Below are 19,016 nucleotides of genomic sequence, written 5' to 3' on the forward strand. Positions count from 1 at the left end.
GACATAGGAAATATTTGGGGTAGTACGCAAACTTTAACAGTTGCACGCTAACGCTAAAGAGAACGTTGACGCCAGGGTGAGTAGGATATTTCGACTATACATGTATATATTTCATATATAATAGTCGAGCACAGCTTATCTGGGACAACACTTTTTGTATATGCATTAAACCCCCTTTTCACAGAGCATGGCTCAATATGAAACAAGAGCTGTCTTCATCGGAAGACATATGCCCCCAAAAAACGCTTTTTTCGAAACCCAAACGCAGATTTTGAAACCTAAACGCGGACCCTAAGTTCAGGGTAATGGTGAAAGGGGTCAAAATTTTTGCGCTTATGGAAACGCCTTGTCCATATGAAGGTTACATCTGAAGCGACATAGAAGTTATGAGCATTTTTCGTAACCTAAACGCAAAAGTGTGACAGAAAGACATATGAACAGTGCAAACACTATTCCCTCCTTCGGCGGAATAAAAAGATATTTGACCTTTGACCTTGTAGGATGACCTTAATCTTTCACCACTAAAAATGTGCAGCTCCATGAGATACACATGCATGCCAAATATGAAGTTGCTATCTTCAATATTGCAAGTGTACATTAAATGAGCGATTTTAACCAATATATTTGACCTTTGACCTTGAAGGATGACCTTGACCTTTCACCACTCAAAATGTGCAGCTCCATGAGATACACATGCATGCCAAATATGAAGTTGCTATCTTCAATATTGCAAAAAATATGGCAAATGTTAAAGTTTGCACAAACAAACAAAGAAACAAACAAACAGACAGGGCAAAAACAATATGTCCCCCACTATAGTGGTGGGGGACATAAAAAACATAAAGATGGCTAGGATGCCTATGTGCATATAAAAATAATAGCTTGCCTTTCTTTGAATAAAGCTTAAAGAGCAAACCTTTATTTCAATTGTGATCCTTGTCAGTTGATGGCACGACATATAGAGGCTTCAAGAATCGTTTACATAATTTATCAACTAAGATAACAATGAGCCAGTCCACCTGTGAGTGCCTGGACAGCTTGTGGAACCACTGCACCATGGCACCATAGGAGGCTGCAGGGAGTTGTTGAGATACAAGCACCACAGCCTGCGCGACCTTGGTACGGTACTCAGCACGGTCTGTCACCTTGGTGCACATGTGCTGCAGCAAGGTCCTCACGCTAGCCTGACCTCTGTCACCACACTGCTTCAGCAGGTGTCTGCATATGATTGGAAAAAAATGGAGGGCAGTTGTTTTTGGGACGAATAAGCTCAAAATTTTTTGAAGACTGAATCAGTCATACATATAAGATATAGCCCTAAATAATGTCATTGATTTCTCTTTTGAAAGCTGAATCAATGATCTAAATAGAACTAGCACTAAAAGTGACATAGATTTTCATGTTTGAAAGCTGAATCAGTGATACAAGTTAGAATAAGCCAAACATTTGGACATTTATATTTTATTGAGAAGGCTGACTTAGTAAACTGAATAGAAATTGCCATAAAAAGTGACATTGAATATACTTTTTGAAGACAGAATACTGGGATCCGAACACTAATGGTAGCCCACCAGCTCTGCAATGGTACATTTTAAAAAGAGATTTTCAGTTTCATAGAGGCAAGCTTGCAGTGTTGTTTTTTTAATTTGGGGCCCTAATTTGGTGAATTCCAAATAAATAAAACGCAGCATTAAGTTAATTTCCCTGTGCAACTCTATAGATTGATCTTATGTAAATGTAATATTGAAAACAGTTAAATTTTAAAAATGTGTTGGCAAAAAAACGAAATACACCTATGTCCCAAATAACTGTGAAACCATTTATTTTCGTCAGCACAAAATTTCGTCTTTTTAAAAAGATGACACTTTAGTCAGCACTTAAATTCGCCAATTTCTGATTTTGAAAAAAAAATGCGTCGGTCAATATCCAATTTGTTTGTAATACATGTCTGTGATAAACCACAGGTGATAAATCACAGTTTTGCAGTTGCAACAAATCCTGGTGGGGAAAAGGGAGGACACTTGGGAGTCCACTTTGTCACATGCCAATTAAATAGTCTTTTGTTATCAGGTGATTGTAATTAGCCCTTATTATTGTATGCCATTGATAAGTTCATTGTTATGAATAGCAATTTGCGGGACCAAATAAGCTCCAGAAATTTAGCCAATTAGCAACCATTTTAAGTAAGGTAAAAGTACTTCTCATGCAACTTTAAAAGACCATCTTCTTATTTCTTCCATTATATTTATAAGCATGTGTTGCATTAAAAATAATGGAAAAAAATTAATATATTACCGGTTATTATGGAGCAAATCTGCAGAGTTGCATCCATACATGTTAATCCATTTTGACATAACACCACAGTATACGCAAAAGGTCATTAGACATGCTAAGCGTGTTTTCATAATGCCCAACACTAAATCCAGTTTTTTCCGGATGTTCTCTATAATCAGTAAAGCAAATGTTTTAATAATAACTCAACTAAAAGGCTGTAAAGTTAAAGATGCAGCGTGTTTTATTTAAAACTAATTTAGAGGAAATGTAAATTTCAAATTATTTGCAATATATTTTTGTTAACAAAAACAACAAAGCTTTCAACCCAAATCAACAGATCTCAATGTTCCTTGCGCTACAAACTTTTTATCCAAAAATCTATACACGCACGCTTTCCATGCGTACGGCATGACGTAAATTAGTGCATAAATTTTGCATGCTTTTTGTCAGGACAAAGAGTAAACAAAAGATGAGGCATTTCTATTTATAGTTTTATAGTATTAAAATTTCAATTCTGGCTGTGTGGTATCGGAGGAGACTTCTCGCAGAAGCTTTACAAATCGCAGATCTGGTTTATAAGAATACATTGCAGGGAATGTTTATTGAGTTACTGCAATGTGCGCCTGCAATCTATAGGTTGTGTACCCCCCCCCCCTAAAATTTTCTCAATGGATGTACGCCATTTGGAAAAATGACCTCAGTGGCAATCCAAAAAACGGAATTCCGGTTTAAACCGGAAAACATTCACCCAAGGGATCTCAAATTTGCCACTAGGTCCACTGACGAAAATTAATGCCTGTCTAATAATAACTGTTTCACAGTATGTCATAACAACACAATTTCTTTCAATCCAAAGGGCCCTGGCCCTATGCAAAAAATAGTTAACTAGAAATGGCGCGGCAGAGGCCGACGCGTATCCCCACGCCGAATGTTTGACCTAGGTGTGCCCCAGGGTTGGTAATGGGGCCATGCATAGCTGAGATTGACCGTATTGTCATAAGAGAAGTTCATCATCAATTAGAAGTGAATTGGTGTAGAAATGAAGAAGTTATAGTAAAAGGCAATTTTGGGTGGGTGTGACATATGTGGGCAGGGCGCCCCAGGGTTGGTAATGGGGCCATGCATAGTTGAGATTGACCGTATTGTCATAAGAGAGGTTCAGTATCAATTTGAAGTGAATTGGTGTAGAAATGAAGAAATTATAGTAAAAGGCAATTTTGGGTGGGTGTGGTCTATGTGGGCGGGGCGCCCCAGGGTTGGTAATGGGGCCATGCATAGTTGAGATTGACTGTATTGTCATAAGAGAAGTTCAATATCAATTTGAAGTGAATCGGTGTAGAAATGAAGAAATTATAGTAAAGGCAATTTTGGGTGGGTGTGGTCTATGTGGGCGGGGCCCCAGGGTTGGTTATGGGGCCATGCATAGTTGAGATTGACCCTAATGTCATAAGAGAAGTTCAGTATCAATTTGAAGTGAATCCGTGTAGAAATGAAAAAATTATAGTAAATGGAATTTTTTGGTGGGTGTGGCCTATGTGGGCGGGCGCCCCAGGGTTGGGATTGGGGCCATGCATAGTTGAGATTGACCCTAATGTCATAACAAAAGTTCAGTATCAATTTGAAGTGAATCCGTGTAGAAATGAAAAAATTATAGTAAATGGAAATTTTTGGTGGGTGTGGCCTATGTGGGCGGGGCGCCCCAGGGTTGGGAATGGGGCCATGCATGGTTGAGATTGACCGTATTGTCATAGGTGAGGTCCAGTATCAATTTGAAGTGAATCGGTGTAGAAATAAAGAAGTAAATGTAAAATAACCTAAAAAAATGAGTGATAATTTCTGACGCGGCCCCACCCCAACCCCTATAACTTTTGACCCAGGGGTCAGATCAAAATTCCAAATAGTGCAGGGTCGCACATATGCTCATAGCTACCATGTGTGTAAATTTCAAGGTTCTAGTGCTTTTAGTGTAGGAGGAGATAGTGGCCAGGACGGACGGACAGACGGACGGACAGACGGACGGACGGCGGAGATCACCACAATATCCCCACCTTTTTTTCAAAAAGCGTGGGGATAATAAAAAACACTGGCTAATAACATTTGCTTGCTTAACAGGACTTGTTCTCACCAAGTCAGGACTATGCATACATTATATCCAAGTGATTGGAGGGTAAATGTCAAACACCATAAATCCATAACAAACACAGTCATTGAACTGCTTTAACTGAGAACATGTTATGTCTTCAATTAAGGCTTTCAGATCTGCAAGACATTATCATCTGTCCGTCTTATTAAGTCTCTTAAGTGAATTTTAAGCTGTAGCATAAGTATATACATGTAATGGAATTTTTAGCCCAGTTTTCAACATCATGAAAGCTAGAAGGGTAAAAAATTAACCAGCTTGAAGTCCTTAATTGTCTTTCTTTCAAAACTAATTGTTTGAACTGCTAACATACCCAACAAAATTGATGGCAATGTCCCGTATTGAAATCATCTGCTTGGAGATGTTCTGAACTGCTTTGTCACCTAGCAACATTAGTAAGTTGGGCAGCAGACACTTACACGTCTGCAACACAAATTAGATGTATTCACACAACTATAGAAAACAAAGCATGTGGTTCTCATGCAATTAAGATTTCATTAAAATCTTGAATTTGTATTTACATTTTTTTTAAGACAGACAAGCCATTATAATAAAGTCTAATAATAAATAACTGAAACGTTTTTGTCATAATCAAAAAGGGCAAGAACTTATTATGAAAAACAAAGTGAAACAACCAATAAATTACAACATGAGGCCTCAGCCACAATATAAATCAGTTAAAATCTTATTGAAAGAATGAGGACTTTGGGGTGACTACTAAACATCTATGGCTATTAAGTTTATTGGAATCCATAACAAACATGCACACAAGCTTGGTATGAGCAGTCAATTTGAAAACTAAGTCTTAACAAATTGCATTACACTTCTTCCTTTACTTACAGCATTGGTCAAGGGCCCCACATGTCCGTGCAGTGGTGTACACAGCAGCAACAGCGCCTGCAACATGAGGCTGAATTGAACACCAACTCATACACACAGTGACGGTCATCTTTCCAAAGTAACAACTTCATAATGCTATGGGGAGGCTTTGAATCATACTCCAACAATATATATTTCATTTATCACCTCCTCCAGTAATTTGTCTTTTTTCTTAACAGTAAATCCTATATTATTTGTAAGACACTAATTTCCATTAATGTTTGTGGGTAAACTCAACCAAAAACAACATACCTTGTAAGCAAGGGCTGGAACAGACATTCTTGACACTGGTATACTGAAAATAGGACGATAAAGTCAAGATTAAAATGCCATTTATAAACATAGATTTAGTAACAAGCATAACAAGTAGTTCAAATTTGCTGCTATCTAACTTAATGTGAACACAATCATAAAAGATTAACATTTTAAATTTGCAATAATAATTTTTGGGGAACTGACAAGATACATACTTTTCACCGAAATTTCCATCAAATAACTCCGGTTCATGTCGTGTGAGTGGAGCAAATACTTGCACAGCATGGTAACCTGACGAGGCAGACTGGCGGATAGAAAACTTCTCCAGAAATTCTACCATATCCTGTATTAGAGATGGTTTCACATGTACATGTAGCTTCAGTGTTCTTATCACATGTATATGCTAGCAACTGTAAGTAATGACTATATTGCTCAAAATGGAAAACAAGCCTTGATAACAGTCTTAAGTCATGAGGCCTGAACTTTGTTAAATGTCATTTACCTGAAATGTTGCTGTAAGTATAAGACTACAATTCTGTGTTTAAGCCTTAGAGACTGAAATACTGTGCAAGTCTTGGAGACTTAAGTCTAGACTTAAAAGAGTCGGAGACTGTAATTTGTCTGTTTCAACCTTGAGACTGATTATTGTGTTTAAGCCTTAGAGACTGCAGGGTTAAAACTAGGCAAAATTGAAAAACCTGAATTTTTTTGGCTGGGGGCTGCCAGGACCCCCGGTGGGTCCAGGGCAAAGCCCTGGTCAGGGGCCAAGGGGGCCATAGGCCCCCGGAAGCTCATGAGACTTAGGAAAATAACAAATATTAAAAAGCTAAGAAATGAACATAAATCTTAAAAATCACACCTGTTTTGCAAGTTCCTTTCATAAAGGAGAGCTAATATATTATTATTTTTTATAGTCAGAAACCAAAAATTTCAATCAACAACTAATAACTTTTTATGATTTCATAGACTTCTGAAATGGTTTGGTATTACATGCAAGCATTTATTAAGTTATAAACCATTGTAGCCTATATTGTACTTCACAATAATAAATGAAAATTGCTAAAATTAAAAGTTATGTGATCAACTGAACATGTTTTGTATTAGTGAATTGATCAATTCCCTAAAAACAGACTGTAAATAGAAGCCATATCAATTCATATCGTGTGTTGTACATGCCAAAGACAATGTTCTAGTATTGTTAACCATGTATTATAGTATGTACACTATTTTTTTCCGCATGGAACACAAAAACATACACCAGGGATGTCCGTTTTTTTCAGTTATTCGCCAAATTTTATTTCACGTTCATCAACTTCAGCCAACAATTCCCATCGCCTATTATTCTTAACGTCCGATTCTAGCACCTTTGTACTCGAATTCGGTTCAAGGAACTTCATTTTTTGTATTCGTTTTACCTCGAACAGCAACTATTTTTGATTATACCACTCGTTTGACGTAATGATTTGACAATGTCACAAACGCTTGCCTCCCTTTATTTTTCGCGCGGATTACAATGTAAAGAACGATTACTCTTTCGGGCACCTGCTTTTGTTAATTTACCGAATTGCAGCTGGTTCACCCAAACACGTTCAGCAACATCCATTACAAAGAGTCTATTTTTAGTTCCGTGTTTTTGTTTGCTTAATAAACGTTTCCTGTTGCTTGGACAATGCGAGGGGGGGTCACCCCTACTCCCCCCCTAAATTATCTCATTGAATTTACATGAATTACGAAAACAACCTTTTGGTGCTCTGAAAAACTGGAATTCCGGCACAAACCGAAAGACTTTTAACCCTGAGACTGTGCTTTTTTCATTTAGGCCTTAGAGACGGTGATTTTTGTATTCAAGCCTTATAAACTGATTATTCTGTTTCAGCCTGCAATTTTTGTATTTATGCCTAAGAGAATGTGTTTTTTTGTATTTACGCCTTGGAGACCATAAATTTTGTGTTTTAGCCTTGGAGACTGTAATTATTGTGTTAGAGCTTTAGAGACTACTATTTCTGTGTTAAAGTCTTGGAGACTGTGATTTTTGTGTTTAAGCCTTAGAGACTTTGATTTTTAGTGTTCAAGCATTGGAGACTTTGATTGTTGTGTTTAAGCCTTGAAGACTGTGATTTTTGCGTGTAAGTCTTTGAGACTATTATTTTAGTGTAAAAACATTATAGACTGTGATTTGTGTTTATGCTTTGGAGACTGTGATTCTTGTGTGTAAGCCTTTGAGACTGTGTTTTTTGTATTTAAGCCTTAGAGACTGTGACTTTTGTATTTTAAGCCTTAGAGACTGTGACTTTTGTATTTTAAGCCTTAGAGACTGTGACGTTTGTATTTAAGCCTTAGAGACTGTGACTTGTATTTAAGCCTTAAAAACTGTGACTTTTGTATTTTAAGCCTTAGAGACTGTGACTTTTGTATTTAAGCCTTAGAAACTGTGACTTTTGTATTTTAAGCCTTAGAGACTGTGCCTTTTGTATTTAAGCCTTAGAGACTGTGACTTTTGTATTTAAGCCTTAAAAACTGTGACTTTTGTATTTTAAGCCTTAGAGACTGTGACTTTTGTATTTAAGCCTTAAAAACTGTGACTTTTGTTTTTAAGCCTTGAAGATTGTGATAATTGTGTTTGAGCCTTAGAGACTGTGATTTTTGTATTTAAGCCTTGAAGATTGTGATAATTGTGTTTGAGCCTTAGAGACTGTGATTTCTGTATTTAAGCCTTAGAAACTGTGACTTTTGTATTTTAAGCTATTGAGACCATGATTTTGTATTTAAGCCTTGAAGATTGTGATAATTGTGTTTGAGCCTTAGAGACTGTGATTTTTGTATTAAAGACTTAGAGACTGTACTTTTGTGTTAAAGACTTAGAGACTGTGCATTTTGTGTTAAAGACTTAGAGACTGTGCATTTTGTGTTAAAGACTTAGAGACTGTGCATTTTGTGTTAAAGACTTAGAGACTGTACTTTTGTGTTAAAGACTTAGAGACTGTGCATTTTGTGTTAAAGACTTAGAGACTTTGCATTTTGTGTTAAAGACTTAGAGACTGTGCATTTTGTGTTAAAGACTTAGAGACTGTGCATTTTGTGTTAAAGACTTAGAGACTGTACTTTTGTGTTAAAGACTTAGAGACTGTGCATTTTGTGTTAAAGACTTAGAGACTGTGCATTTTGTGTTAAAGACTTAGAGACTGTGCATTTTGTGTTAAAGACTTAGAGACTGTGCATTTTGTGTTAAAGACTTAGAGACTGTGCATTTTGTGTTAAAGACTTAGAGACTGTGCATTTTGTGTTAAAGACTTAGAGACTGTGCATTTTGTGTTAAAGACTTAGAGACTGTGCATTTTGTGTTAAAGACTTAGAGACTGTGCATTTTGTGTTAAAGACTTAGAGACTGTGCATTTTGTGTTAAAGACTTAGAGACTGTGCATTTTGTGTTAAAGACTTAGAGACTGTGCATTTTGTGTTAAAGACTTAGAGACTGTACTTTTGTGTTAAAGACTTAGAGACTGTGCATTTTGTGTTAAAGACTTAGAGACTGTGCATTTTGTGTTAAAGACTTAGAGACTGTACTTTTGTGTTAAAGACTTAGAGACTGTGCATTTTGTGTTAAAGACTTAGAGACTGTACTTTTGTGTTAAAGACTTAGAGACTGTGCATTTTGTGTTAAAGACTTAGAGACTGTGCATTTTGTGTTAAAGACTTAGAGACTGTGCATTTTGTGTTAAAGACTTAGAGACTGTGCATTTTGTGTTAAAGACTTAGAGACTGTGCATTTTGTGATTAAGCCTAAGCGACAGTGATTTCTGTATTTAAGCCTTAGACACTAAGATTTCTGTGTTTAAGCTTAAGAGACTGTGATTTTTGTATTTAAGACTAAGAGACTCTAATTTTTGTGTTTTAGACTTAGAGACTGTGATTTTTTTGTTTAAGCCTTGGGGACTGTAATTTTTTTTGAATATAAGCCTTGGAGACAGTGATCTGTGAATTAAAGTCTTGAAGACTGTTATTTTAGTTTAAACAAGAGGGTCAATATGGCCCTAGTTCGCTCAACTGAGAAGAGTCGGTTCATTCAATCTTTACCAAACGTCAAACTTGACCTAGATATTTTCCAGACAAACATCCTGGTCAAGTTTCATCATTATTGAACCAAAACTCTGGCATATGGAGTGATTTTGTTTTTGTAAGATTTGACCTGGTGACCTATATTTTGAGTTGACCCCCCCTTACCAAACATCAAACTTTGCTTACAAAAATATATATTGTGACCAAGATTCATAAAATCTGAAACAAAATTGTGACCTCTAGAGTGTTTACAAGGATTTTGTATAATATTATGAAAATTTGGACAATCTAAAGGCAATAATTATGGCAATAATTATGTGATATATATAAAACCAATCTTTTCACCAAGTTTCACGATGATTGGGCAAAAATGTGACTTCTAGAGTGTTCACAAGCTTTTTTTTACTATATAAATATGAGAAAACTGCCCCCCCCCCCCCCCCGGCAGTCATGTTATTCAACCGACCGGAACCATTTTAGAACTCAACTCTCATATCAAGGAAACAAATGTTCTGACCAAATTTCATGAAAATTGGCCCAAAAAGGTGACTTCTAGAGTGTTCACATGTTTTCACTATAATACATATAGAGAAAAATGCCCCGCCCACTGGCGGCCATGTTTTTTCACCAATCTGGACCATTTTTGAACTCGTCCGAGATATCAATAAAACCAATGTTTTGACCAACTTTCATGATGATTGGGCAAAAATTGTGACTTCTAGAGTGTTTACAATGTTTCTCTATAGCCAAATAAGGAAAACTGCCCCGCCCACTGGCGGCCATGTTTTTCAACGGACCGGAACCACTTTAAAACTCAACCAACATATCATTAAGACAAACATTTTGACAAAGTTACATGAAGATTGGGCATGAAATGTGACTTCTACAGTGTTTACAAGTTTTTTCTCTTTTTTTGACCTAGTGACCTAGTTTTTGACCCGGCATGACCCTGGCAGTTTCGAACTGGACCGAGATTTCATTGGGACAAAGCTTCTGACCAAGTTTCATGATAGACGGACTAACGGACGACAGACAAAGACCGGTCACAAAAGCTCACCTGAGCAATCAGGTGAGCTAAAAACTAAGAACTGTGATTTTTGTATTAAAGCCTTTGAGACTATGATTTTTGTGTTTAAGCCTTAGAGACTGTGATTTTGTTTAAGCCTTGGAATTGTTTTTTTTTGTATTTAAGAATTTGAGACAGTAATCTTTGTGTTTAAGCCTTGGAGACTGTGAATTTTGTGTCAAGCCTTGGATACTGTTAATTTTTTGTTTAAGCATTTTAGATTTTAATTTTGTGCTTTAGCCTTGGAGACTGTGATTTTGTGTTTAAGCCTTGCATAGCTTAATTTCTATGTAAAAACCTTAGATTGTGCAAGAGAAAATGTTACCTGCAGAAGGCAATGTGTCAGTTTTCGTAGGCGTGCCATCTCTTGAGGGGCCAGATCCTCTGCCATTTCATCATCATCAGCATCATTGACATCATCTCCTCCTTCTTCCTGAGAACAAAAACAAGTGAAGGATAGTATGTTGTCTGTGTTCAGGCTTCAAAAAGAAATATTATTCTTTTACCAAATGACATGGCATTTAACTGCTTTTGGTATTTTTTTAAACCATGTTCTTTTTTCACAAATTTCTGATGATAATTGCTTTAAAACTTGAACTTTAAGTTATTGAGTAAGTGCACCATATATTTAATCAATTGTTCAGCTCATTTTTTATATACTAGTAAAAGGCTTTCAAAACAAAAATGCCATGAAAAATAACAGGTATTATCTGACATTAAAATGGTGATGACTGTTTATGTCAAATACCCAACCACTACCCACTCACAAAAACTTGAGTGACTCATCATGACATCTGAAGCATTGCTGTTTCTCTTGTTGTTGCACTGCTTGCTACTCACCATAACATGTGAAGCATTGCTGTTTCTCTTGTTGTTGCGCTGCTTGCTACTCACCATAACATGTGAAGCATTGCTGTTTCTTTTGTTGTTGCGCTGCTTGCTACTCACCATGACATCTGAAGCATTGCTGTTTCTCTTGTTGTTGCGCTGCTTGCTACTCACCATGACATCTGAAGCATTGCTGTTTCTCTTGTTGTTGCGCTGCTTGCTACTCACCATAACATGTGAAGCATTGCTGTTTCTCTTGTTGTTGCGCTGCTTGCTACTCACCATGACATCTGAAGCATTGCTGTTTCTCTTGTTGTTGCGCTGCTTGCTACGTTTACTCTGACTACTCTTCACTGGGGTGATGCTGTTACGCTTCCTCTTGGCAGGCCCTGCTGAACCTGACACCACAGAGAGAAACAACAGAATAATACTTATGTATGTAATAATTGTTGTATAAATACAAAAAAAACAAACAGTTCATAATAGCAATAATAAGGCAAAAACAATTTATGCGAACAATCTTTAAAAAAATTCTTTGTAAAAAAGTTCATAAATTGGCTTCCTTGATTTTCAACATAACAATACAATTGCTTCTCATGTAAAACCTTTACTTTCGAATGAAGGCTTGTTACTAATAAATAAATGTAATGGCATGGAATTAAAGACATTTTAAATAGTTATTTAATAAAAAAAAAATAAACCCTTGAAATGTCAAAGTTCTAATAAGAACAAGGGCCCACCAGTATGTATTTATCAAGTGACTATTTCAAAGCCCAATCACATTAAAATAGAAATCAAAATTAGGCCATCCTTAACTAGAGCTTTGTCACATGCTGCATTGACACAGAATATTTTGCATGCTTTCTTCACAAAACAAGAAAAGCTAATGTATGGCGATTTTTAAGAATTATGTTATGGCCCAGAAAAGATCATTTATGGCCATTTTTGACCTTTGAACTCCTAGTGTGGAGTTGATCTTGGAGATATCAACGTAATTCTTTCGCATGACACACCGTTCAATGATTGTGAACAAATGTACCGAGTAATTTTAAAATCTCACAATGAATGACATAGTTATGGCCCTGACAAGCTCATTTATGGCCATTTTTGACCTTTGAACTTAAAGTGTGACCCTGAAGATATCGACGTAATTCTTTCGCATGACACACCGCAGGTTTTTTTCTCCACTTTTTAGGAAGATTGCCCATGGCTTCGGAATTGGGAATTTTATCGGCATTTTCATGAAATTGTGAAATAAATTCATTAGCCTTTTTTCCACACGAAAAGTCCACTGATTAGGGAAATACTAAATTTGATATAACTCTTTATAATCATTCAAATTAAAAGAACAAAATCATATAATACTTTGTTAGATGTAATTGAATTAAATTTGAGATAAAATACACATTAGACTTCTTCTAAAAAAAAAAAAAAATTTTTTTTTTTTTGGAAATTGGGAATTTTTTGCCACATTTTGGGAAAAAAGTATACTTTTTGGGATTGGGAACATAGCCGAATTTCAGCTATAAAATTGGGCCAAAAAAACCCTGCACCGTCCAATGATGGTGAACAAATGTTCCAAATGATTTTAAAATCTCACAATGAACGACATAGTTATGGCCCAGACAAGCTCATTAATGACCATTTTTGACCTTTGAACTAAAAGTGGGACCTTGAGCTTGGAGATATTGACATACTTTTTTCACATGACACACCGTCCCATGATGGTGAACAAATGTACAAAGTCATTTTAAAATCTAATGATAAATGACACATACATGCCATACGTCCCCGATTGTCTGGGACAGTCCCGGAAATGAAGAACTTGTCCCGCTGTCCCGGAAATCTGTCAAATGTCCCGGAATTTACAAAATCCATATATACATGTACCCTATCTTAGGCTTAACTGCACCTCGAATTTGTGTATATCTGCAGCGTCTCCATGACAATGCCTACCCGAATAGGCAGACTACGCTACGTGTCAAAATCGATCAATTAACAGGGGTCCTGTTATCATATCGATTGTCTCACATTCGCGGACAAACCGAAAAGGCGGCATTGTTTAATGTGGTTGTTAATTGACTTTAATCTACTACGTCATTATTTCCCGCTGCGTAAGGGCAAAGGATAGTTGTTCACACATCTGAAGTCCAACATCACTGAGTAAAAAATTAAAAACAGTTTATGTTCCCATGTTTAACCGACAAAGAAGTTGAGTAAAAAAGTAAGCAGCGAAACAAGTGTGTAACTAATGTGTGACTGTCCGGATTTTAAGTTGACGATCTACCGGTACTGTTTTGTTGTATTTGTTTTATTGTGATTGGTTGTATGCATTGTGAATTGATTTGAGTTGACGATCTAACGGTACTGAATTGTTGTATTTTTTTATTATATAAATGTTATAAATGAATAAAGTCGTATCAACAACTACGCGTTACACACCGGTCTTAATAACAATAACGCAGTGACGTCACCATCTATGTTTAGAACGCTTACACTGAAAACACGTGGCTTGTATCTAGTAACAGAAGTAGTAATGTTTAATTTGACGTTAATAGATCAAGTGTATTTCAGATAGGCTTTCGAACTTTTGCAATTAACGATGTGAAACAAAAAAAAAACGTACCAAAAATGCATATGTCTATAAATATCGCTACATTTTATACATGTCCCGGAAAATCGGCAAAAGTCCCGGACAATTTAACTCAATGTCCCGGAATTGGTCTGAACAATTATGGCATGTATGAATGACATAGTTATGGTCCGGCCAAACTTTCCGTTTAAAACGCATTAAGTGACCCCGTGACCTACTTTTTGACCCTGCATGACCCATATTAAAACTTGACCTAGACATCATCTAGATACAACTTCTGACCAAGTTTGGTGAAGATCGGATGAAATTTTAGGGACAGACAAACTGTCCGACAGACCGACAAATTGAGTGCTTAATAGCCCCCATTACCAATGGTAATGGGGGTATAATAAAGCTGGAAAGGTGCAATTATGGTTTGGTTGGTAAAACAAACAAACATTCTTTGACCTTTAAAAACATGTAACAGGTCAGCCTGAGAGTGACAATCGGAAAAAACACACTTCAAAATCTACCAGCATAGGGCTTGTGGTCTTGTAGTAATTTTTCGCTCCCTGTTAAAATATCATTTCTAGGCAAAGGCTATCAGACAGTTACTCACCCAGTATAAGCAGCTGTTTCACCAAATCAATTGACTTCTCAAAGAGCTCAGGGTGGAAGACTTTAAAGGCAGCACTGCCTGGGACCTGGACAAGGGTCACGTACGCCCTGGCAGCCTGTATACCCACCTCTCGGGCCCCAACATCTGCATGCTTCTGAAGAATAGAACCCACCAATGAGGGACATCTTTAATATACAATGAAACAAATGATTGTTACCGTACCTATGGTGATAGGTGTTATGGTGATTGGTGGATTTTCAATTCACATAAATAAGATATAATGCTCAAACATTTAGAATTCTTTCAAGAATATAACTTATAAATAAGCAAAAGTTCAATGATCAAGGTCCATCAATTGTCAAAGACTTGACTTGGTGAGCTGATTGTTGACCAAACCATACCCAGATTCAAACTTCACCTAAATAATGTAAAGTTTAACATTCTTACACATTTTTTCAAGGTTAAGTTTTAAATGTGGCATCTAGAGTGTCAACAAGATTCTTCAAAGATTTGACCTGATGCTGATGATCTAGTTTTTTGAAACACATGATCAAAATTCCAGGCATTGATATTGTGAAGATAAACATTCAAACGTTCATGTTTAATTGTATATTCAGTACTTACAAAGATTCAAAGGTTTAAAGTAGTGACCTTATTTTTGGACACCCTTGACCCAGATTCAAACTCAGCCTAAATATTGGCAAGATAAAAATGATGACCAAGACTTTTCAAGATTGTGTCACAAAGGTAGCCTCTAGTGTCACAAAGGTAGCCTCTTGTGTCACAAAGGTAGCCTCTAGTGTCACAAAGGTAGCCTCTAGTGTCACAAAGGTAGCCTCTAGTGTCACAAAGATAGCCTCTAGTGTCAAAAAGGTAGCCTCTAGTGTCACAAAGGTAGCCTCTAGAGTTGTAACAAGGTTTTTCTTTGATTTACCTGTTGACCTAATTTGTTAGGCTTGTCAGACTAAGATTCAAAATAAACCTAAATATGTTTCACATAAACATTCTGAGTTTAATAAAATCAACCATTTGGCCCCCGTAGTGCTAACAAAGTATTTCTAAGATTTGACCTTGAGATCATCTAGTTTTTGAACACACAGAGAGGTAACAAATTTGTTTTAAATTATATATGATGAAACCTATGGAGTTATTGATAGCATGTGACCCACATTCTAACGTAGCCAAAAAACTACGAATATAAATATCCTGACCAAGTTTTATAAATTTTGGGTGATAAATGTGGCCTAAACAAAGTGAACAAGCTTTAAGTTTTTTTTTAAGACCAGTCTTGGTTTACTTCTTTTTGGACAATGGAATGACCCAGATAATAACCTAGCATAGACATTGTCAAGAATCTGACATCATGATTTAGTCAGAAATGTGCCTCTAGAGTAGTAGTAATAATGTTCAAGATTTTACCTGATGACCTAGTTGTGGATGAACTTGACCTTGGTTCAAAATCGGTCTATTTTGACCAAGTTACATCTAAATTAGATGAAACATGTGGTCTCTAACAAGTTACATTCTAACAATTCATGAGGAAGGTCGTCTGATGACCATATAGCTCAATGTGAGAATTTTGTGCCTGGTGAAGCAATATACGGAATTAAAATCTTAAATTCTTTAAACTTGGATCATAAATAACAATAAGCCTATTAATTTGAATGTATGCCAACCTAGTGCGCTTTAAAACAACACAACGCAGATTCTCTGTCTTAAAAATACAATTTGTTGTCTGAGCTGCAACCAGCAAGTTTTCTTACCTTCTGTCCACGTATAAGCAGATAGGCCAAATAAGCTTGGAGTGTTTTCAGGGATATGTCATTTTCAACCAGGACTGACCACAGACCTAAAGACAAATATAAACATCTTGGCAAAACTTCAGGAACCCATTTCCAAAATTAACTGAACAAATGCAATCAGAATAAAAGAAGTTTAAAAAAAAAACACATCAATACCAGCAAGGAGAACTGTGATTGAAAACAGTCATTTCTTGAATACAAAAAAACACTATCAAAATTCAAACATTTTAAAGGGAGAGAAAAACAAAGAAGAGCATTGCATAATGGGTGCCAACGCTTGGCTGCGAGTGCAGTTTTGAATAAATGAAAGCTTGTCATATTTTTATCATTTTTTAAAGTCACAGTGACCTTGACTTTTGACCTAGTGACCCCAAAATGGGTGTGGCGTGTAAAACTCATCAAGGTGCATCTAAATATGAAGTTTCAAAGTTGTAAGTGAAAGCACTTTTTTAGAGCCAATTTAAAGGTTTTAGAACCTCGGGTTTTCACAAAAAACAGCCGAGCTAAAAAACACACAAATATGGCATTATAAATTGTCTTTTGTATGACTTATTCACAAAGTCACAATTGTCTCAAAAACCCCAGTTTAAAGGTCTTGGTTACATTGAGCAAGTTTGATCATAATGAGATTAATACAATAAAGAGTTAGAAAGCAGACATTTATTTGGTTAATGTTGGATTATTCAAAGGACATTATTCAGAATTGCTTCAGGAAACCTTGCTGGATACCAAGTTTGCTTATTACAGAATAAAAAATACCAGAGTTAAAGGGCTGACAAGGTTATTTTGCAAAATTTTATAATTTTAAGGCCATAACTTAGCAGTGCTTGATGTCACCCTGCTTCTTATAGACATCGACCAAGATAAATCGCCCAACAAGTCATCATAAAGTTTCACAATGATCTCAGCGATATTTTTTGCCCCATTGGGAATAGTACCATTACCAGCCCATTTGGGAAAATTGGGCACGAAAATCCCCCAAAATTGGAAAAATTCCCGTTGTGAAGTCTAAATCCAGGAAAATTTATGTATTTGATTCTTTTGCTCCCAAATACTTTGAATTTGATAACTAAATGACATCAAGTTGCCAATATTTTATTTACTCAGGTTCAAGCCATTGACCTGCATAGGGAAACTAACTAAATGTTGCTTTTTTTTTATAGAAACCTTTAATTGGAAATTTTTTTGGACAGCAACTTGGAAATATGTAGTTTTTTCTAAATTGTGAAAGTGACGTTTTCCATTACTTTATAAAGGACAACAAGAGCTGTCTCCATAGGATGACATATGCCCCCGATTAACGCTTTTTAGAAATTATGAGCATTTTATCGAAAACCTAAACGCAAACCCTTAATTCAAGGTCAAGGTCTAAGGGGTAAAAATTTGTGTGCGCATGGAAAGGCCTTGTTCATATACACATGCATACCAAATACGAATGCTACATCTGAAGCGACATAGAATTTATGAATATTATTCGAAACCTAAACACAACAAGAGCTGTAACCATAGGATGACGTATGCCCCCTATAAACGCTTTTATAGAAGTTATAGCATTTTTCGAAACCAAAACGCAGATTTCAAAACCTAAACGCGGACCCTAAGTTCAAGGTCAAGGTCACAGGGGTCAAAATTTTTGTGCGTATGGAAAGGTCTTGTCCATAAAAACATGCATACCAAATATGAAGGTCATATCTCAAGGGACATTGAAGTTATGAGAATTTTTCGAAACCTAAACGCAGATTTCAAAACCTAAACGCGGATCCTAACTTCAAGGTAAAGGTCACAGGGGTAATTTTTTTTGTGCGTATGGAAAGGCCTTGTCCATATACACATGCATACCAAATATGAAGGCTTTATCTCAAGGGACATAGAAGTTGTGAGCATTTTTCGAAACCTAAACGCAGATTTCGAAACCTAAACATGGACCCTAACTTCAAGGTAAAGGTCACAGGGGTAAAAAATTGTGTGCGTATGCAAAGACCTTGTCCATTATACACATGCATACCAAATATGAAGGTTATATCTCAAGGGACATAGAAGTGATGAGAATTTTGTGAAACCTAAACGCAAACTGTGACAGAAAGATGGACAGACGGACTGACGGACAGTCCGATCACTATATGCCCCCTTTTCTTCGAAAGGGGGCATAAAAAGTGACAGACAGAGAGACGGACAGACAGTGCGATCACTATACACTGTATCGACAGCGAAACAGGTAAACATGAGAGAACCATCTCTTCAATACACTACATAACTAGTGGTTTAAAACTGTTGATGGGGTTAAGAAGTATTCTCAACAATTGTCCATGCTTATCAGCAACGGTAATAAGTAATCACTTAACACCACATAATCACACATGCAAGAAGAATTTACCATCTGCAGGTCAAGAACCTGTTTATAGAATATAGTTATATACTAAGAATATAATTTAATAAATGTTTAAAGCCCTGTTTAAGCATTTATTTTATTGATTCTTAGTTGTAATACTATATTTTCTTGTAATTTTCATAATTTTGTAATTAAC

At 36.3% G+C, this 19,016-nt stretch overlaps 1 protein-coding gene across 5 annotated transcripts in view; it reads right to left on the reverse strand.

Moving 5' to 3' along the window:
- Positions 1-19,016, reverse strand: part of LOC127831960 (condensin-2 complex subunit D3-like) — a 136,374-nt gene that overhangs the window by 109,809 nt on the left and 7,549 nt on the right. For 3 of the 5 annotated variants that reach the window (XR_008026586.1, XM_052357067.1, XM_052357058.1), the window contains exons 3-11: positions 16,453-16,538; positions 14,690-14,843; positions 11,781-11,896; positions 10,996-11,103; positions 5,764-5,891; positions 5,546-5,588; positions 5,255-5,311; positions 4,728-4,837; positions 1,020-1,218 (exon numbers count right to left, since the gene is read on the reverse strand). Coding sequence is in view for 4 of the 5 variants with exons in the window: in XM_052357067.1 (XP_052213027.1) it covers positions 1,020-1,218; positions 4,728-4,837; positions 5,255-5,311; positions 5,546-5,588; positions 5,764-5,891; positions 10,996-11,103; positions 11,781-11,896; positions 14,690-14,843; positions 16,453-16,538 (1,001 nt within the window). In the remaining variant the exon portion in view is untranslated. The other 2 variants (XM_052357086.1, XM_052357075.1) reach the window with 2 other exon arrangements.

Source organism: Dreissena polymorpha, chromosome 1, assembly GCF_020536995.1.
Source record: "Dreissena polymorpha isolate Duluth1 chromosome 1, UMN_Dpol_1.0, whole genome shotgun sequence".
Classification (NCBI taxonomy): domain Eukaryota; kingdom Metazoa; phylum Mollusca; class Bivalvia; order Myida; family Dreissenidae; genus Dreissena; species Dreissena polymorpha.